We start from the raw sequence: 23339 nt of genomic DNA, 5'->3' as shown, positions 1-23339 counted from the left end.
CTCACCAAAATGTAACAATTTTGGGTCGCAGTCACTATTTTTCTTGGTGTTGACAAAGCGCCAGAATGATGAGGGGTCGGACTTTAATGAAGACGTCATTTTGTCGACATACGAGTTGTAGAGTTCGTAATTCAATGTGGTGTAATTGTCGTGTGCCATCAAATAGTTAGAGTCATCGCCGGACAATTGAGAGACTGGAGTTGCTTATTGTTCCACGGGCATTTCGTTTGTGCTTTTTTCGTTTGAATTGGCACGTACTTATTGATCGCGTCGTTGAGAATTTGATGAAAAATTTCAACTTTTTGATCAAGTGACTTGGTCGAGAAACGTTGAGAAAAATCAATTTCAGCAAAGTACCTGTTCATTGCAATATAGTCGGCTTTGAAGAAGTTTTGAGTTGTAATTTGCTCTTGAGTTGCGTTGTTTATGTGCCATTCATACGTCAGAAGGATTGGTGGATGGTATTGTTCATCAACGGCAGATAAAGGTGGCGGGCAAGTAACTTCAACATTTATGAAATCGTTTGTAAATATCAAATCGAGCAATTTGTTACCGGCGTTCCGTATTGAATTTATTTGATAAAGTCCATTTTCGATGATGTCTTCAATAAAATCAGCCACATGCTGTGGAGTGACGCACGTTGGAATGAGAACGTTTTGTTCAGCGTCATCCATTATCCAATTGACCAGGGGTAGATTAATATCACCCATTACAATGATGGTGTCATTTGGACCCACTGGAATATGGCTTATGGCAGTCGAGTGGTTTTTGTATAAATCCGGTTGTGAATTAGGCGGAATATACGCAGCATAAATAAATGCATTAAGTTTTGCATTAATGTTGACTTTAACGCAGACATATTCCAGATGAATTGAGTCATCGAGTACAATGTTGGTGGATGTCAAATTTGAGGTGACTGCAATGAGTACACCACCACCACGACTCAACAAGGAACCAGTCTCATGACGATCTTTACGGTAAACATACGAGTTGTCAAAGAATTCTGACGAAAAATGGGATTTGTTCAACCATGTTTCCGTTAAAACTACGATGGAATGTGCAAATGCCGATGAATTGCAGAAAAATTGTTTTGATTTGGTACGCAGGCCACGAACATTTTGATAGTAAATATCATTGCAAACCAAAGTTAGTTGAGAAGAGAGAGAGTTAATTATGTTGCTTACTTGCGACGAGTTTGTTGAGGTTGACTGTACGATGCGATGAGTGGATTGAGTAGGCATTGAGACAGCAGCGGCAACAAATTTGCAATCGGTGGAAATTCCGGTGATATTGTTTGGATTTGCTGTGATTGCCTCTGATTCCGACGATGTTTTGGTTGATTGGACGAGGCCACCTTCATGTTTTTTGATTTTTTGAGAGTTGGTTTGCGAATTTGGTTTGAAATTGAATTTTTCTTGCTGGGCATTGACTTATCGACAAACTCTTTGGCTGATACGCCCGATGGCCAAATTGAACTGTCGGAAATTATGTCAAAATAACGACTTGGCACTTCAATTTTGAAGGAAACGAATGATAATTTGTTTGTGTCCTTATTTTGGCTCACTAGTTTGACCACCTTTAAATCACCGACAACATTGTAGCACTGGTGGGACTTCAAATGATCGGTGATATCGTTGACAGTAGTATCACGCGAAAACGGTGTCAAATAAACTACTTTTGTCTCATATTATTGGGTGGCCTTTTCCATATCTTCCCTTTTCTGTCCTCATTTCTCTCTTTAAACATAGGCTTCAATCCAAATTCCAGCCGTTCAATCGTAAATACTTGGGTCGGTTTCGTACCATTCTCGGAACGTTCCGCTTGCTCCGTTTCGTTTACACAAAACCAATTCCGAGATAGCGCTCCGAAATCGGTTGTATACATAATATCGTTGAGTTTGTTAAAAATCTTATTGAATGTCGGTCGATGCAAATGAAGACAGAAAGAAAATGTAATTTGTTCGATTGATTCACATTTGAGCCTATTATTGCGAATGTGTTATTTGCTTCATTTTATTGTTGCTAATTACATTAGCAAAGTATTATTACCCTTGCGATTGGAACAGATCTTTTAGTTTCTTCGAATACCTTCAATTGAGGTCAAATAACGAACTATTCAAATGTGAATAGAGGCAAAAAGCAAACTTGAATATGCAAATATGGAAAATAAAGGGAGAGACACAATTTTATTAGATTTCAATTTTTATAAAAAAAGTTAACATATAAATGAAATCTATTGCAAAACTATTGATACAAAGTGGTTATTAAAAAACAAAAAACAAAAATAGCTTATTCATATTGATAAGCGTGCTTTGAATATTTGAATTATGATTTTTGGTCATGTTTTTTTTAAATTTATTTTTGAAGCATAAATTATTGTCATCGGTCACTTTGAATTTTAATTAAATTTGATGGGCACGTCATTAGCAATGACTCATTACATCGTAACATATACCAAATAGTATATTTGTCTTTTTTCTGTGCAACGGACAACAAAAAACGACGTCTGAAAGCATGGGCTTGTCTGGTAAACCTCGTAAAAGCGATAATAAGCCGTTCATCTTCAATTTTCTTTTCGTGTATGTATAACGTCAAATTCAATGGCCTATTTGAAGCCACATAAAATCCATTTGCATGTCTCAACAGATGCACATCGACCAATTTCAAATGAGAGGCACTTAAGCACATATTTCTATTGTGCAGAAAAAAAACACAAACATTTTACTTATTTTTCGTCCAATCAGGCACTCAATATACATAGCTCATGCAGATTAAGATATATGCCCTGGAAAACAATCAATAGAAAATTTATTCTTTATATTATAATTTTCTTCATCAGTAAAAAATATTTCTCAAATTTTCGCACTTATACTACAATAAAATAACACTTTATAAAATTCACAAATTACACTCGAATTTCCGCTTTTCTTTTGTAAAGTAGTAATAATTTTAAAAATATCAACAGTTAATTTATAAAAAAAAATATTTAGTCGTTTCTATCGTCATATTAGGTAGACTTTTCTAAATTTAAATGTTTTGTTGTTGCCAAAAATGCACTTGGTTAATTTAATTGAAACAATTCAATTTGTCATTAATAAACATTTGTTCGATATTGCACACAATGTGCTATAATACGTTTTTCTCTATATAATTTTCGTTCTAGATATACAATTTGGTTTTTATATGCAAGCCTCGACTTTATTTCGCGATCATTGTTGCATTGTTTCGAATATCTCCGGCGTAGTCATTTGATAACATTTTTCGCATGTTCCCTCGGAGTATTTGATTATTTCATTTGCCATTCTTGAAATGGATTTGTTATCGTAGTTCGCTGTTAGCCGTTTAATTGGCAAAAAACTACCACGTTCAATGATCTTGTTCGACACTCTGTGGAATGCATGATGGTCTTTTCGATAAAAGTCTACCAAAATTGTATTCAGCATCGCAAGTGAAATCTAAAAATAGTGAATATAGTTTTTTTTTTAAATATTTTTTTATCAATAACTAAAGACTGATTTTTCAAAAGAAAATTGACGTTTATTTTTTTTATTTTTTTATAAAATCACATTGTGCAAAAATGAATATTAGATTCATAATAAAATGTACAATGCTATGATACATATTATAAAAATGAACACTGAAAAAAAAAACCGTTGATTTGAGCTGCCTCGCGTTTGCTGCATATTTCAACGCATATTTTAAATGCTCTTCAGTGTTCTCTTTTAAGTTAAGTGAATACTCAAGAGCATTTGAAATATTCGTTGCAGTTATGGGATAAATTGTCCAAAAAGGCTGATATCGCTGAGTTGATTTATCGCCAACATACTTATGAATGTTCCACTTTGATATACATCCATTAAAGTGGAACATTCATGGGTATGTTGGCAAAAAATCTGGCTGATCCAAAAATTGCCGTAGATTTTTTGGAATCCAATAAAAAAATCATATTTTGGGGTTTCTGTGATTGAATAATTTTTTTCTTTTTTTTTATAAAAAGATCTTTTCACTTTCGTCAGACATTGTAAAAATATTGAATACTATATTCATAATTTAAAAAAAATATTCTTTTCATATATCAGCAATTGAACATAAATAAGGAATTAGCTCAGTTACTGCTGTTGATATTGCTGCTTACCACCAGCCAAATCACTGTTCATACCACATAACGATGTGTATGAACATCCATAGCAGCAAATTTAAGCTTAGCTAAAACTTGAGTGTGACAAAATCAAATGGTGCGTAAATACTTACTTCTAAAATTTCTTCATGGGAATTGATTTGGCTAAGATGATTGCATAATATATCCAACAATTTTAGATTTAGAAGAACTCTAATTTGTTCAATGCTTCCCAGAGTGGAAATGTTGTACAGTGCATTTAATGCGATTTTTTGTAAATTATGGTTAGCAACATTGTCTGCAGGTGACACACATGCTATAAATAAAATGATAAAAGAATCACATTAATTATATAATTCCAAATACGATTAAAAGTGTATGAAAAGGCTTCAATAAATGTAAAAAAAAAATCATCAAAACAGTTTAATCAAAACAAATTGCTTGAACTTGAATTAAAATTACCGTTGATAAGTGGCAAAATGAGATCATGATCAATAACCGCTTGTATGTCGCTTCGATGATTGCCACAAATATTTTCCAAAATCGAAAGTGATTCTTCAACAATTTCATACCGTGGCCCATTTGTGTTGGCCAATTGTACTTTCAAATGATCAAGTAGATGACATTTCAATAAAAACGGTATATTCTCTGGGAAACCTTTGCAAATGCTATTTGAAATTTTAAGTACAATTAATGCATCATCCGTGTCATGCATGTGCTGTGCCATCAATCTAAGCATTAATGATTCACAATTGCAAATGGTTTGTGTACGTTCAAATCGTCCGATTCCCTGTGTTAGTGCCAATAATGTGTGTAAATTCTGTCTAATGACATCACCATACTGGCCAAATCGTTGATAGCACAATTCAAATATGTATAAAATGTCTTTGGTGAATGGAATTTTTTCGGTTTGACAACGATTGCTGAATGTATACAGTAGCCGGGCAAGTAATTCAACCATCACGTTACTAATTGAATTGAGGTTTGGACGAAATGTTAGCGTATCACATTCAAATTGTATGTAAATGTTTTTTTTATTTTCAAGCAAATAATTGATGCCAATTTCATTGAGAATGTAACAAATGCTTGACACAAGTACGCTATGTTCGTCATTAATATGTTCCATAATTTCGGCAGCCGCATCGATGCGTATAAAATCGGTGATTTGTGGCGTTTGTTTTATCATAACCAATAAAAGTGTTGTAAATTTTTGCTCCTCCGAATAACATGTGATTGAATTCAAATGCTCCCATAATGTTTGAAAACAGATGCGAATGCGATCATCTGATGAAATGAAATGGCGAAAACGATGGCCCAAAAATACTTGCGATCTTCGCGTTTTTCGTAAATCAAACAATGATTTTACACGTCGATTTCTCGCCAACATCTAAACGATTACAAAACAACAACAACAAATTATTTCCGATTGCATGAACAAAAAAAATCGATGGTTTTTTTTTCTTCATTTTGATTAAATCAACGTTTTATGTACTTACAGTAAATTTTACTTTATGCAAATTTAGATTTGCACTCATTTTATTAAAATTGAAATTAAAACTGATACAGGGAAAATTGACGATAGAAAATATATATATATATATATAAATTCTGACAGCATAAAATAGATTGTGTTGTATAATAACTAAAAATGCCAACAAGATACAAGCGCACAAATTATGACAGTACTGTAGTGTTTTATACAGTCAATGATGACAGCGCCATTTGCGCCATTTGCCCGTGTATTGGTTAGGAAATGTATGGCAACATTCAACAGGCGAAACATCAAAACTTCACACTCGATACATAGCACATGTGTATGTGTAAGTGTGTGCGTCTATGTGTATGTATGTGAATGTTGTACGGTTTATTTCATCGAATAATTAGAATCAGTTGGAATGGAGTTGCACGATAGTAAGAATATGTGTACCAAAATGATGAGCAAAAATACTCTTTATTTGGTTGCTTGCAATCGAAAATTGCGTGCCGATTTGATGCGCGCAGCACATGCGTACAACAATGCATCGTATTTATTTTGGATAGAAAAAGATGGAAAATTGAAATCAAATAACAATCATTTTAATATGTAAACGCATCATGATGCAAAAAAAAAAAACAAAAAAAATTCTATGTGAGAAAAATGGAAATATGTAATGAATAAAAATACAATTGACGCAAATAAAAATGAGCCGAATTGGTAGTTGAGACAATGAAAATAAAAATGATAGCGAATGAAATCGACTTCTGGGCCAAACATGAAATGGTATTTTGCAAAAATTACGCCATACAAACGAAAATATGCGTCCCATGTGGAAATACTGAAATGCTTCCCCTTTGTACACGATAAATAAGACTCTATTTCGGATGCCAAATTCTGCGCACTACAAATCATGCCTATATATAGAGAGAGATTTGAACGTCCGGTCTGAGCGAGACAGAGAAGAAAACCATTTATATCGATGTCATGGAATGCCAACTGATAAAATCACATCAAATAAAAACGAACGTAATGAAGTGACAACAAAAATAAAATAAAAAAATAAAATAAAACAAAATCACGAAATTTAAAACCAACTTGAAACGAAGTGTACAGCATTTACAGTACGGTCTATATCTCATTCTCATTCAGCCTCTTATTCGCATATACACAATGCGAATGGAACAAATAACAACATTTACATACCGCAAAAATGTTGGATACACACAACCGTTGTACAATAAAATGCTGTAGCACATAACATCTACATTATTTTGCGCTTACTACATTTATTCGGTATGCAACTGTTACATTTATATTGGAAGTTGGGCCGTTTTTAGTTTCAGGAGAGAGAGATAATATTGTGTGTTTGATACATCGGGAGGTGTTACGCTGACACAGTTCGGTTTTTGTGTGTGAATCGGTCATACAGAAAGAGCTCCTCTATGTTGTGTATAAACATTTTTTTTGTTGCTTTTTTTTCGTTCTGTTATAAGTTCGTTCGTTCGTTCATTCGCTTGAGAAAGAGAGATATGCAAAACGACTATTGAATAAATCGATAAGGTGGTTTCTGTGCTTGTCTCTATTTTGCATGAGTATATACATATATGTGTGTGTGCAGTGAGTGTCTGATAATCTTGTTATATTTAATCGAGTAAATTGCTCTACTCCGAACAACGAACAAAAAAAAACACAGAAATAACGCGAGAGAAAGAGCAAGAGCAGAGTGAGAAATTGAGACACACTATACAAACAATAACAAGAAAGACACAGCAAAGCCAGCGAGATGATGATGATGCCAATGTAGCCAAAGTGGTAAATATGTTGTTGATCAATAACCAACATCTCGGTACTTTTTGTTTCTCTGTTCTCCTTTTTAATTTTATACCACGAAAAAAAATGTGAGAAAATGAAAAGGACAGAACGCGCGAATTCTTGTGATTTTCATCCTGTGTTAGTGTGTGTGGTCATGAGTACATATGCTTTTCTTTGTCCTATTTATCCAAATATACGAATGTCATTATTTATTCTCTTTATTGATTTTAAAAGCAATTTATTTCGATCGATTTATTAAACGATTTGCTAATAAAATTGTATTTGACGAGAAAGTTCCTGTATATTGAAATCAATCCGTTTGCTTTTTCAACCAAACACATAGGAACACACACACAGAGAGAGAGAGAGAGAGAGAGAGAGAGAGAGAGAGAGAGAGAGAGACATAAATGACCGTATCATTTTCGATTGATGTACGGTTAGATACACCGACAATTCATTGTAAATGCCATTTATTTACCCTATGGGTATTGCATATTTTATGGCATGTAGCTTATGAAGCGATCTTTCTCACTCTCAAACACACTTGAATCAGCGCCCATGTATCTCTTGTATTGCCTCTTGTTGCACATAATTTTCTTTCACTAATTCTTCCATTTGTTGTAGTTCTCTTATTATCATTTGTTTCACATTCCAAACGACACACAGAGTGAAAAAAATATGAAGGACGGATTGACTACACAATATAAATATAACATTTTGGAATAGCATTCTGACATCACATCAGCGGTGAACGTTGTTGTGTGAACGAAACAAAAAACAAAATGAAATAACACAGAAAGAAACGTACGACAAACGAGACCGTTTTAATGATAACACTGGGTCTCTGCTGGATGATGCGTGATATACACCTTTGCTCGTGATATGTTATCATATCCCTAAAATGTGGAAAAATTGTTGAAAACATACAAGCGGTTCGAAAGCATTCGAATGTATATATACCTGTCAAACCGATACGGTGGAAAAGCGCATGCAACACAATAGACAACAACAAAAATAACAACAGCGCCCCGTGTTCGGGAAAATCGGATGGAAATACCATCAAAATAAAAAAATAACAAGCGTTTGCATGTATATTGACGAGTGATGATGGTGTGGCAATGCGCGTTGTGTGGCTGCTTCTGTATTTCAATCAAATGTTTATGTATTTGTGGTGTTTCGCATGAAGTTCTCGTAAAACTCTGAGTCGAAAATGTAGTCGCAATGTGATTCAAAATCTGAATGAGAATATCGAATCGCGAATCAGATGTGATGGAGAAAATGAATGAGCGAATACAAGTGAATTTTGTAGTTGGCGTTACTCTTATTTCGTAAAAAGTAAAGTGGCACCCGCTTATGTATATGCGCTTTAAGTATTAGGCTGGCTCTGAATCGATTTTCATTGAAGCTTATATGCCAATTCACCGCAATATCCTCGACACAACGAAAACATCCACTGTTAATCGCAATGGCAATGTTGGCAAGTATATGCGCGAATGGCAACTCACAATGCGCCTCTCCACATTTATGTATGTGATTGTGCATGGTTTTTTTCTTCTTCTTCGATTCCGTGCTTACATTTAAGTGGCCGTGCAATTTGTGAAATGGATCAGCCTAACCATTTCGTACATACGTCAAGCTGGTTTTCAAGCGCAAAGACGCACAAACACATGTTCTGCATTTCATGCTCAGTTCGCCTATATGTTTGGTTTCGGCTATGGAAAACGAATTGTCGAGAAAGCTGTGGCACGTTAAGCGAACGAACCGACCGAATGAACGTACGAACGAACGAGAGAGTGTGTGTTATTTAGTATATATATTTTTTTGTGTGTTGTTATACAACGATGTATATCCACATTGCAATGTTCAACATTCTAGGTTTCAATCAAACCGTTTCCATCGCATAAAAATCACTTAGAATCGCCAGGTCGGTTGATAAAGACGTGCTTTTTATTTATTCCGTCTGTTTTTATCTCAAAAATTATTCACAGTGTATTGTTTGTGTGTGGAATCCTCTCTTCGTTAAAGCATTTTTGTTCGTTTTTTTTTTGTGTTGTTGTTGTTGATGATGATGATGGTCGTGTGTTTTGTTTGGTTTGAACATGACTGTTGTTGTTCTTGTTGATTTTTGGTGTTTGAATTTCAGAGTGAAATTTTTTGATTGTTGTTTGTTTGTTTTTCTCTCAAAGCGGTTTGATTTCGAGACGATAAATAAAAACGAGAAGAATTGAAAAAATGAAAAAAGAAAGCTTTATATTATTCATAATAATAAAGAAATACATTATCGAAATGCTACATTGGCTAAAAATAAAATTAAACCGAATAAATATGAAAAAGTTTGAACGAAAAGAACAACAAAAAGAAAAATTACGTTTGGTCTGTAATTTTCTAAATCAACGATTCACAAAAGCTGTTGCACCTGTTTTTTGATTGTAAAAGCTAAACGCATATCCAAGCAAAAAAAAATTAGTGCAACGCTTGGCTTTTCTCTCCTTGAGCCACTGCCACCAACTAGTTTTATTTGATTTTTTTTTAATTCGTTTCGCGCGCGTCGCGATCACTCTATATAATCAACCGAATTATTTGAATTTTGTTTGTTTATATTTTGCGCCCGCTTCATTTTCCATAGTGTGTTCTACTATCGTTTGACGTCGTTGTCGTGTGTGAAGAAATTATTTTATTTCATGACGCGTCGCGGCTAGCGAGACAGAGAGAGAGAGAGAGAGAAAAACAACAACAACAGAAAATCCAATAAAAAATTTAAACACCCTGGTGAAATGGAAATGAAACGGTTTTGTGTTACATTTTTGATACTATGACCTAATACAAACAGTTTTCAATTGAATGCGATATAGTTTTGAAAATAGCCTAATAAACAATAGTTTTTGGTGCATGTGATAGGACACACACTCACACGCAAATGTGTGCGAGTGAGCGAGCGAGCGAAGGAATGTGTGTGCGTGTGTGTGTTTGCGAGAGAGAATACAAAAGACGAGAGCACAACGAACCTTACCTCTTATGAATTCAAAAATTGCATACAAAACAGTGGCTAAGAAAATGTACACCGAGAATTCGGAGACTCTTTCCCTTTCACTCCGACCAATTGATGTAGCGCTAATTGTTTGCTGTTATTTTTATATTAGTATAAGAGAATTATTGTGTGCCAGGGCTATGATTATAGTTATAGTTGCAATCAAATATAACTAACGTTTGCATGCGCTCTCTGACATCGTTCCATAATCAAACCAATGAGTTTATATTTCGTATTCATATTTTGCTCGTCTATCGATCGTTTCAATTAAATCAACGAATTCACTATTTCTTTTGCTGTTTTTTTTTTTGCTCGTTCTTTCTTGTTCATTTTTACCTCTTCGCCTATTCTCTGGGGTTGTCCAATTGTACTTATAAACCACCCTCTTGCAACGCACTATGGTCAAGAGTAATCAGACTAAATGCTTTCATGGGAAATACCAGAGATTAAAATAAATCAATCAACAGAAATATATCAAGTATTCCATAATTCAAGACCAATTTTATGAAAATATTGGTTACATTTGAAAAATAAATAAACAGCCAATAACACATTTTTTTCTAAAAAAAACGTCAATATCATTTTTGCTATATTTCGATGAATGTTTGATAGAACATCAGAAGCAAACCAAAAATAAAATATGAGAGAAACACAAACACACAGAGAGAAAAAACAAAACAAAAGAAAATCGCGTTTTAGCCGCCGTTGGCAGTCACCACAGAAATCATTCATTTTATGGATAAATCATGTATATCTCTTGTGGTTATACCAATGGACGGAAAACGCTAAAGATATTCCCTTGATTGCTTCAAAAACAATTTTTGTTGTTGTTGTTGTTTTGCATACAGAATGACGGAGAACGAGAGCAGGGTGGTGGTGAGGGAGAGAATAAACTGTGAATTGAATGTTGTACAGTTTGAAGAGCGCGATAAACAATGAACGCGGGGACGGCGAGTGCTATTTTGTGTTTGTATGTGTGATAAATTGTGACGCATAAATCCGGGACACACAAGAAAATAAGAAATAAATTGCGTTTTTATGCCAGTACATTTGTATAAAATAGATCGAAATAAATCAAATATTGAAATATTTTATGGATCGCACAAGTGTTTTCCACGTAATATCATTTATGCCGACATGACGACGTAGGCGACGATGACGACGTGAATACGAGCCACATGCGAACGAAAATTTCATTTACGATGAAAATGATCTAGACTAAGTTGATTTTCAAATTTGATGAAAATTCAATTTTCATTTGCGATATTTCCTGTCGCATCGTCGTCGTCTTGGTCGTCTTTGCACAATCTGGCTGCGTTGCAGTGCAACGACGACGTTGATTTCGAATATTTAATGCGAAAAAAAAGTCGACTTGATTTCAGGTATAAATTGATATACCTTATTTGTCTGATACAATCGTCATACTCTCACTCAAAAGTCGTACGACTCACTCATGTTTGCGCTTTTTATCGCCTTCACGTCGTTCTCCGGCCACACAGACACCATCTGCTTGGCATTTACGTTTATTTATAATTACACAATTAAATATTTATTAATTGTGATGATGGAGCGAATAATTTTTAGAAATTGATTTCATTAACATTTTCTTGATTTTTTTTTTGTTTTGGATTCAAGATAAGTAGTTTTCTATCAGGTTTTTTTTATTCATTTGAAGCATCTAATTTAAGCACATTACATGCTATGGCTTTGCAAAATGTGTGATTAATAAAAATGGACCGAGCACTTGAAGTGAAGTGCAGGTGTTGGGATAAATAGTATAGTGCAAAAATCAAATTATTTCCGATAGTAAATTTGCTGGTAGGTTAAGCTGCGATCGAAATAAGCCAATTTAATACCATTGGCGTTTTTTTTTCTCGCTGCGTTTGCGCGTCCATTGTATATGTGTGTGAGTTTTTTTTGTTGCACATACCAGCACTCGAAGTACTCAAAGATTATTTTAAAATGCAGTTTTCATTTCAAAAAAGCCATTTGATGCAGTTTTTTCTCTACTCTCTCTCTCTCTCTCTCTCTCTCTCTCTCTCCCACTCTCTCGGTATGTCGTTTAAAATACCATCACGAAGTATTTGCCCAAGATTAATCGAGTAAATTATGGTCGCATGAAAAAAGAATGTACAAGTGAACAGCAATACATAGTGTAACTAATTAGCAGCAGTAAATTATGCACTTATTTTGTTAACACTATTCCTCTTGTCGGGCCACAAATGACCCAAACCGCTCAATTTTTTACATTGACGGTGGTCTCTCTGGTAAGGGTAATTTTTCGATTTACTTCTCGTCCTTCTACGTTGATGACCAACGAAAAAAAAACACGAAATAAATATTACAGAGAGGAAACATATTTTATCGTTGAGATGTTACAGATTTATGTGTGTGTTTTTTTTCGCTCGATAAAACAAACATTGGAGAAAAGAAGATTTACTGAAAACCGATTTAACAATTATTTACTTTTCATTTCAACTTTAGAATTATGTGCACAATATTAGAGACAGTGGGTAGAGAAGAGAAGCCATGAAATTTGACAGCCAAGCTAAGCAAAGTATACTGTTTCAAAAGCGACAAAAAAAAGCACAGAATGACGCGAACGTATTTATTTTCAGTATACATTATTTAAAACCATACACACAGGACAGAGAGACAGAGAGATAGAGAAAGAAAGATAAAAAGGGCATATACACCTTGCAAATGTACGGCTTCATTTTCGATTTTTCACTATGTTTGCTGCAAATCCTATATTTTTGGCCGTATTATATGAAAAAGCCGTTCTTCCGGCATTATTATTACAGAATCGAGGCTATTTTCTTCATTAGAAAAAAGCGGATAAATTTCATCGTAAAAATCGAAATATGAGATTTTCAAGCATCCTCCCTCAAAATATATCAAATATGTATAAACAAATTAAGCCCATCATTTCCGCGATGAAATGCAAATATATGAAATTGATGAAGATTGGAATGTATTTCCCATCGTTTGCGTCAACAATTTGAACCAATAATCATTCCATTATTTCCAATTGGGTTTATGCGAAACGAGAAAAAAAATCGTAAATTTCGTGTGTTTCTCTCGATAATATTCGTTAAATGCGTTTTTCAAGGATGAAAGAGCCACTCAAACGTGATAATTTAATACGATTTCATTTGAACTTTTTTTTTCAAATGGTGAGTGAACGGTTGCTGCTGTTCATTATACATTTACGTTAAGTCAAATTTAAATTTTGCATTTAAACTGAAATTGTTGTTAAAGTCCATTTAAAATTAAGTCTTTCGAGTGCAAAAAATTGTAGATGCATTCATGCCATACTGGTAATTAACCAATGGTAAATATGAATTCATTTTGAAAATTGCTGGCTATTTTTTCAATTTTCTGGCTGGAAAAGTGGACCTTTTTCACACTTATAGAATACGAGGAAAAACAATAATCGCCAACCAATCACATCAGTGTTAATTAACAGCTAGCGTTTTTACACTTGCCGCGACTTTTCTAATTAAGAGCGATTTGCGTAACGAATCCATGTGTTCGGCGAGCGCCAAAGAATACTTTCAACATTTTTCGATACGACCACAAATTATGTCATTTGAGTGATAGACAGAGAAAGTGAAAGAGCCAAAGAGTGACATATTCGAAATATTTTCAAATCAATCAAATGTGAAAAACTAATATTAAAAAAACGCATTCGGCCGGCAAGTACAAACACAAATTCTACATCAGGGCTGATATATTTGTATTAGATTCGATATATAAATCAAGTAACTTTGTGAATTTTAACAAACATTGTGATAATTATTCCGGCAATTGTGATACTGCCACTTTTTCAATTCATTTACGTTCTTTTTTTGTTATGTTGCTGGTTTCGAATCGGTTGTGCGTGGGTATGTAAGTGAGTGAGTATGTACGTGCGTGTATGTTGTTCTATAAGCTTGCTCACTCAAATAGCAAATTCGTTTGCTATGGCCCGAATTAATTAAAAATTTACTGAGTAGCTTTGAGAGCGAGCGAGCATCATCAATATATTTGCGGTTCTGGCTGTATTTTGCTTTAAGTGTAGTTGGCCATTTTTATGTTGTTGTTTTTTTTTACTTTTGATTATGACCGTGTGTGTGTACATGTAACAAAACACATGAAAGCAGTTGTACCATATTTGGTTCTCCACATTCATTGTGAAAATTTAACAAAAATAAAAACAAACACACACGAATCACAAACGGAATAAATAAAAAATGTGTTGATTGTTAATTTTAATTGCAGATCACGTGATATCAGCAAGGAACACCGAATAGAAGAAATAAAAAGAAACAAAATATAGCACGAAGGAATACAATACGATTAAATTCCAGCCAAATGTCATTTATTTTATTTTTTGTTCGCTTTCATCAGAGCATAATCATTAAATTCATTTAAAAGCAATAAAGATTAATTGAGAGAGCGAGAAGATTTATATATATCATCAGCGCAAATAAATAATTATATACGATACAATCGGATCGATTTTCTCCACTGAATGCCAAAATACACCACCAAACATCCATTCACATTTGGAATGGAAATCTAATCAAATTGAACGTAATTAAAAAGTTTTTAAATATAAAGTGAACACGCAGTTGACCACTTTTCGATTGTACAAAACAAAAATACGAACTAAATATTAGAACTAAAACAAAACTAAAAACAAAAAACAAAAATAGAAGTCGATTTCTGTGTCGATTTAACTTGTGAACAAAAAGTTTCGGAAGCAACGGGTTTGCCGCCCCTGACTCGAGAGAAAGAGAAGTAAAAACCCACTATCAATATGGCTGACGATGATATGTCGGAAGAGCAGGAGAATAAAATCAATATTAGACACCGAAACCGAAAAGGTGCACTCAAAAAGAAAAACATCTATAACATCAAGGACCATCGTTTCATACCCAGATTCTTCAAACAACCAACATTCTGTTCGCATTGCAAGGACTTTATATGGTAAGTTTGCTTTTTTTCTTCTTCTTCTTCTTCTTCTTCTTCTTCTTCTTCAAACCATTTACTTGTCATTTATAGTTGTTAAGATACATGTTTAATATACGTATACGGGCGCCAGTTATTTCTATTTTAAAGATATTCAATTTCAAACTTAAAATCTAAAGTGACACTGTGTCTTCGTTCTCTATGAGTTTGGGTGCAGGGATTATGGACGATTAAACTCAGCTTTGAATATTTAAAGAACAGAGAAAAAAGAAATTAATATGTTTCATGATCTGCAACGTACACCGTTTTCATATCAATACTGCAAATGTGCACATTTTCGGCCCAACATTCTAGTGAGCAAGGGCTCGAATCGAAATAAATCGACTGACATCGTCGAATTTACTTTGGAAAACTAATCGAGAAGAGATTTATGAGCATTAAAATATGACCATTAAACGTTGAACACAATATTTTCAGTTAAATGCTCGACATTCTATCCGGCGTGGTGATCCACATTCAGTGAATTCGATTAATATCTCTCATGTACTATCGTTAGATAATTTAATGTATGAAACGCAACGTCAACTAAAAAAAAATAAGTAATTTTCTCTTAAAGTACTCCACTGTAAATTAAATGTGTCAATGTTTTATGTTTGTTGTCTCGTTGCACTAACTGGATAGCTTGCGATGTGCAGTTGTGATACGGATGATTTCTCGCACATCCCCTTCTCAACATAATCACGGACACACAGACGAAATGCAATAATAAATGTTGCACTGGTGGTTCGTAACAGTGGGCGAAAGAAGAGATATGCGAGAACTTCTTATACTTAATAACAAAGTAGTAAAATTCAATGGAAATTAACTTTGAATGAAAAACACCAGTAAATTTTTCAAACGCCAAAAAGTTTATAATTCACAAAACAGTTAACCATAAAATCACAACCAATACCACCATAGTTGATCCGGTGTGAAGTCACAGAATGTAATACACACACAAAATACCATATTTCGCGAATAATATTGACAAAGTACGCAAAGTTTGTCGTTTACGCATTTTGCTGACGTGGCTTTATGATGCAGCTAATTGTTTTTGCTTTGGTGTTTCTTTTTTTTCTCTCTTCGTTTCAAATTAAATTTGTTTTAAATCCGAAATTCTGAAATACAAAACGATCCATTACTTCTGGAAATTGCCACGGAAAATGTGATAAATTTTTGCGAGCGCATACTAAGCACCGTGAAGAGAATGTGAAAGGGAGAGAACGAGAGAGAGAGAGAGAGAGAGAGAGAGAGAGAGGAAAGATCAAGTGGAATTCAAGGATTTACAGAAAATTGAAAAGTCTGATAAAATTTATATCTTTTCTATAATGTGAATAAAATCCTCTGCATAAATAACTTTCGCTGTGAAACGTCCGCTAAGAACAACTCTATAAAAGAGTTATATACACAATTCGTAACAAAGTGCGCATATCTATGTACATTAAATTGAAACTTAATTCGCGCCAAATGAGAAATAAACTCTTGCTGAAATTGAAACCACCGAAAATAAAGTTTGTTTCCAAATTTTTGGCGGTTTTTCTCAACGCAACATTAATTCTATCACACTTTTATTTTGTTCACACTCAGTAATGCATCTCCATAGAGATTATTATAGATACAAAAGTATAGATCGTATAAATTATTCATCAAAACATAGATTTTGTGAATGTTTGTGCATTTCAAGAATGGTTCGCCTAATATATTTGCATATTCCGAATAACAGTTGGTTTTGTGCGGCTTTTTTGCATCGGAAATGTGTGCTTTTTCATAGTTATCGGAATTTTTCTCTAACTATAGTTATTGATTTATCTACCTTTCTCTTTTGTGAACTCTTTGAAGATGAAAATATCGAATAAATTTAAATTCCAAACATTTGATCATGCTTTGATCGTTTTACGGCATGCTTTTGGCATTTATTTTTTAATAAAAAAAAAACAGTGAGCAATAATAATTGATCTAATGTGACATGTGCTGTATGTTATTTCTGTGTAGAAATCATATCGCAAACAGCAAACATGACTTTGGTTGTCATAGAATGACAAATGAATTTAAATACAAGATCACATTCTTGTTGGAGCATACAAGATAGAATCTCTTTCACAAATATGCCATTTTAAATACGGTAGGCATGAGAAGTACCTGATTTTGTATATTTTTAGATCACATCAAAGCCAACTATGTTTTCCATTTTTTTGCCGTTCTTGCTTTTACTGCTCTCTTCTTTATGTTAATAAAGAAAAAAGAGTAGATTATTACACATCTATTACATTATACAAATTCCATCACTTGTAAACTCTGTTTAATTAATTATGATATTGTGCGTACGGCACCATGAAGGGGGAGAGTCCAAGACTATATATATACAAGTAAAGAAACATAAATTGATAAATGTTATGGTATTGGATAGAGACGTACAGTCGGAAAAAGAATCATCTTTTTGCCAAGCATTGAAGGAATAAAAAGAGGAAGAAAAAAAATGCAATTAAAATTTCTGAGCATGAGAAAGTCAGAGAAAGGGGCAAATAAAATAGAATCTCGTGCATGGAATAAATCATATTTGTGTCGCTAATAGTTACCAAACACAGTCATCAAATGTACGATATATATTTTTTTATTGTTGCGACGTGTTGCCTTTGTCGATGGGCCAGGTATTTTCTCATGTGAAATATGTACATTTTTCAAATACGTGTGTGTATTTCAGCGAGAATGAATGGGGATTGCAAGAGGGTTGAAGAGAGAAATTGAAATTAAACGAAATGTGTTCCCTGCAAAGAATTGTCAAATACCTTTAAATGAGATCCCCATATTAAAGTGAGTGTGCTTTTGGAAGAAATCCATCGGCGCAACCCCAATTTCTCCTTTATCTTTCTTCCACTCACACTCTGCCTACGCTTCTTCATTCGAACAGAGCACGTCTGCAGCAAGTAAATGTGCGAACGAAATGACGCCATCATCTTAACTTTAATACAGTATTTATGCTTGCTTAGTGCTCAAGCACTGTATTTACATTTTCAAAATGAAATAAAAGCAAAACGACGAGAACAAAAAAAACAACAACATTTATTCAGCTCAGACAAAATTTTGCTTGAAGGTAAACGCCAGTAGTCAGTATCAGCGGCTCTGTCGCATAATGAGATGTGAGTGCGTATCCATAGTGTATGTGCAAGAGAGAGTGTGTATGTCTCTTTTGCCTAATGTATAAAATTCAAATACATGCACACCGTTTAATATTAGCCTATTTAATATTTACGAAAAGTAACGAAAAACTGTACTTCTTTTCTCCCGTTTTGTTTTGGACAGTCTCAACCAGTGCCGAAAAAATATATATATCTGTAATGTGTTTACAAAACCATTCCACAGTGAATTACACTCAAAGTCTCCGAGAGGCAGAGGTAGCAAATTCCCTGCTGACAAATTATTCAGATGATACAAAAAAAAATTCTTTTCCACATGATTGGAGAGATTCGATTAGAATTTCGAATATTTTTAAGATACAACAAAAACTGTAGCAATGACTCAAGGCTTTATATGTTCCATTATCCACTTGCATTCAAAGAACCAGAGTGGAGTAGGTCATATAAAAAAACTGTTATAAATTCACAGTCGTATTCTTCGTAAAGGATCTAAATAGAACGATTTAAGAACCAAAAACGGGTACTAAATGTCAATAGAATTTAATTAGAAGAACAGCGCCATCTAAAGGTTTAGTGTTTTGTCCCAGTACAAGCTCTAAGATCCATCCTTTATTCGAAAATAGTTTGAAAATATTTTGGAGGTAATATTTGTCAGTAGGGTGATGCTAAAATTAAATAAACATAGAAATACACTTATGACTGACAATTCATATCACAAACAACACGTATGTTTATTTTATATTAAAAAAACTGTATACGGTCGCACATTTGTATCACTCGCTCGGTTCGGGTATAATGATATCTTTTTCGTGTGCACATATTTCGGCGGGCATTAAATCACAAAATCCCGAGATTATGAACGAAGAAATAACATTGAAAATGTATAGCAAGCGTACGATGCGAGCGTATTCATATTATCATTTGTGTCGTCATTCCCATTGGTCGTCTCTCTATCATTGTTTCATATATAGCGCTCTCGCACTCTTCTCCAACGCAAAGTGTGCACGAACAATTTCACCAAACTACTCTGTCAACAGAAGCGACGATGCTTTTTTTCCCGCATTGAAATTAAGCTAACGAGTGTATGTAATTTACTAATTATAATGAAATGTTCGTCATCGTTACAAATGTAAGAAGCAAAGATAAAATGGCAAGAAAAAAAAACATGATACGGATGTGTCATTTTTTTTCTATTCAATCATTGTTCAACGGTGAGTTGATTTTTCATTAGTCACACATTTTTTTTTCGTTATTTTTACTTCAAACGATTGTTCTTGGGCGAATGTTTTTGTTACGGTTTTTGTGTTGTTTTTTTTTTTGCAAAATTATTTCATCAATTTTATGACATTCAATGAAAGTTCATACTAGCTACATATGGCCCAAAGCAATTGAACTAAATAAGGAAATGAACATCACAAAAGCAGACTACTTTTGATAGGTGGCTGTTTTCGTCAATATCCGAAGTGCTTTCAATATGCTCAGACTTTTATTATGCGATTCCATTCGAATTTTTTTTTTACTCAAAACGAATCTTTTTCTTCGGTCGTTTTTTTTCAGTCAGTGATCTAAAGGTACACAAATAAATCAATTTCATGTATGATTAACGTGTTAGCATGGTTTGATTCCATGCCGCTTTGATTCATGCCCTGCCTGGAGAGAAAAAAGAAACACACCAAAACGTTAAATCGGCCAGTGCCGATCACAGATTGTTATCCAAGGAAACACAAATCTCAATGGAATTGTAGTTTAACATAGATTAATGAAATCTAACGGAAAAGAGCGGTTATAAATTTTGACACATTATCGTTCACTCTCTCTTTCTCCGATTCTACACTTCGGTACGTTCATTCAAGCATATGCTTTTTTTTATTGTTATTAGCATCCGAAAAGAAAAAAAAAAAAAAAAACAAAAAAAAATATGCTCCGACTTATTAAGCGAGTGTTTATGGTTGTTGTTGAATTAAGCTATTTATTGTTTCATAGATTCTTTTTAGTGTTGTTGATGTTGTGCTGTTGTTGTAGTACATACAAATTGAATTTTGAATGGTCCCTTCTTAAAACTCTTATCAATTACTTACATACACAAAGAACAACAACAAAATGAACAGCAGCGAAAATATCAAATTAAACAGCATCTCTGCAAAATACTGTTCAAGACATGCTTTTAAAAAAAAGTTTTGATCTACAGTGTTGGAAAAAGCACGCACAATATTTTAAATCAAGCAGAAAAAGGCAATGAAGTAACGAAAACAACAGATTTAATGGGTGAATTTTCGTGCAACAAACATTCTATTGTTCAATTTTCACCCAAAACATCAACAAAACATTTATTATTTTTTGTGAGAATCACGATGCATCCGTGCGCTTATATTTTATAAGAAAAACAAAAATGTGTGCATGTGTGTGTGATGTACGTGTACTTGCTTTGATTGCAAAAATTTTAAATCTACTCGTTTAATATGTGAATGGAGAAGAATGGAAGAATCGTACCCGATTATCGACGAATTTATTTTTAGGAAATAGAGAATATTTTCTGTTGTTTTTTTTTTTTTTTCAAGATGTAGAGCGAGAAGTGCCCATTTAAAAATGCTTAAAATTGGTAACTATTATGCAAAGATTGCGTTGCCTGTGAAACGATGACGACAATGCAAAAGATAACGTCGAATAGAAATTTGAAAGCATATTTCTCTGAAGAGCATCCTATTTAATATACATTTCTCGACTCGAATAGTTAATGAAGTGCTGCTAGATTTTGTAATTTGTTGAGCAACAACATTGGTCTCACATTTTACCCATCTCTCGTAATCATTTAGTGTTCGTATAAATTTCACACAATGCACAGAGGCGGATAGCACATAATAATTTTCATTAGGGATAAATTTCAAGCACGTACCTGGATTTTTTGCTCTCTTTTTCTCTCCGCGCCACTTCTTTGAAATGAAAATGTTGCACAAGATTCATCGAAGCGTTCTGATCATTGCAAAATATATAGTTTCCATGTGATTATATACCGTGTGTTGCGTTGGGCACATTTCATTTTTCATCCTTTATCACCTTGGCCATTTATCTTTGTTCAACAGTCACATTCTACCTCCCTCACTCCCTCTCTCCTCGTCGCTCTTTTATTTTGCCATCGAATAGATGCAGATCAAAACTGTGTTTTTTTTCATCAACTTTATAGCCATAGAGAAAAAAACGCCATCAATGAGAAAATGAGCTGTCTAAAATGATGCATAAAAAGAAATCTGCAATCGCATGGGATAAAGAGAGAAAACACGCGATTACCAAGAGTGGTATTTGCCTCATGGATCAAGTTTATTGGCGCTAATATTGGCAGCCGAACGTAATTCGAATTTATTGGCAATAAGTAAAAATGGTGAATTTGCAATGATTCAAAACATTATGAGCGAACAAACGAACGATGGAACATGACGGCAATCCAATAAAGTTTTAGTAAGTCGAAAGGGGGACGGAAATTCCATACGAGAGTAATCGAAGAAGAAAAAAAAACGAGAATGAAATGTTGATTGATTCGAATGCTTTGAATAACGAATCTGCAAAAATATGTTTTAACATTAATTCCGTATATGACGTGAATTTCCACCATACCTCTAGACAGTAACAACAGCAAATGTGGCATAAATAGCAACAGATATTTCACAAGAGAAAAACTTCGTTCATGAGTGAAACGATGTGTGTGATATATAATTTCATTTTGCGTTCAATTCAAATAAATACATTTTCCTTTTTTTCTGAAAAAAAGGAAAAAGAAGAAGAAAATCTTGATGTGTACAATCAAACAAGTCAGTGGTGTGAATGAAGCGGACGGTATGTGTTCTCTTTTTTTTAACGGTTGGCCATAGCCCAGTCTTTCCCTATGAGATTTGTGCCTTTTTGCCATATTGCTCATTTTTTTGCCTCAACTCGGTGTGCTTTTTGCGTTCAACATTCTTTGACATGTAATCGCATTTATATCCATGGGTAACTTGTATCTCAAAACATCATGATTTGTTCTGCATCAAAAATAACTATTATTTCTGTTCATCATATTAGTATTATTATTTATTTTATTTTTGTGTTTCGTCCATTTCACAAATACGACCAGGAAATACGATTGACCTTATAAGCATTACGAACATTTGTTTCTATGCTCGTGTTCGTTGGCCCAAATGACAAGTTAAAATGATACATTTCCGTTTACTATTTTCGTACATACCAAACGTCTTAAGACATGGCATTTTCTTCATATCAACTATATTATTTAGACGATGATCTTGTGAATTGTCTTTATGTATTTATTTTATTGACGCAAAGATGAAAAAAAAGTCAATGAAATGAAAACACAACGATTTTGAAGAGGCCAGAAGAGAGAAACCGAAGCAAAAACGATACCGAATAAGTGACAACAACAGAATAACATACCAAGATGAATTATATCACACAGTATCACTTCAATTTTGCCGCACAGAGACACACCATTCACATCATCGCATATGGGGCGGCAATTTTATTTCATGTTTTGTAAAAAGTTCGAATGATTCGAGCTGTTTTTCTTAATACACATTGCAAATTTCCATCGGATGATAATTCAATCGACGGCACGCGCATTGCACACTAAGAATGACACAAAAATGAATGAAAATTTATTGTTTCTCGATGGTGTAGAGTTGTGACGCTTTATTTCACGCTGTTATTTATCAAATCCATATAGTCGACACACATTTTATTTGTTGGTGTGTTTTTTTTTTTGTTTTATATGCATGACAACGGTGAGAAT

The 23339-nt window shown here is 33.8% G+C and overlaps 2 protein-coding genes across 8 annotated transcripts in view; one reads left to right on the top strand and one right to left on the bottom strand.

Annotated features, from left to right (window-relative positions):
* Nucleotides 1-2724: 2724 nt before the first annotated feature.
* Nucleotides 2725-5759, bottom strand: LOC116343268. Its single transcript, XM_031771254.1, has 4 exons — nucleotides 5613-5759; nucleotides 4579-5503; nucleotides 4251-4432; nucleotides 2725-3454 (listed from the first exon to the last, which is right to left on the bottom strand). Exons 1-4 carry the CDS (start codon nucleotides 5649-5651, stop codon nucleotides 3209-3211), a joined length of 1392 nt encoding a protein of 463 aa, XP_031627114.1. The 5' UTR covers nucleotides 5652-5759; the 3' UTR covers nucleotides 2725-3208.
* Nucleotides 5760-6865: 1106 nt separating this feature from the next.
* The window catches only part of LOC116340356 (protein kinase C, brain isozyme), a 58275-nt gene continuing 41801 nt past the window's right edge, over nucleotides 6866-23339 (top strand). Inside the window, exons 1-2 of one of the 7 annotated variants that reach the window (XM_031766868.1) lie at nucleotides 6866-6886; nucleotides 14697-15407. The gene's annotated coding sequence lies outside the window, so the exon portion shown is untranslated. The other 6 variants (XM_031766876.1, XM_031766884.1, XM_031766842.1 and 3 more) reach the window with 6 other exon arrangements.

This window comes from Contarinia nasturtii, unplaced genomic scaffold, assembly GCF_009176525.2.
Source record: "Contarinia nasturtii isolate CC-2019 unplaced genomic scaffold, AAFC_CNas_1.1 Cnas_scaffold_129, whole genome shotgun sequence".
In the NCBI taxonomy this organism is placed as follows: Eukaryota; Metazoa; Arthropoda; class Insecta; order Diptera; family Cecidomyiidae; genus Contarinia; species Contarinia nasturtii.
Note: the sequence above shows the minus strand (reverse complement) of the source record. Positions and strands in the feature narration are given on the sequence as shown.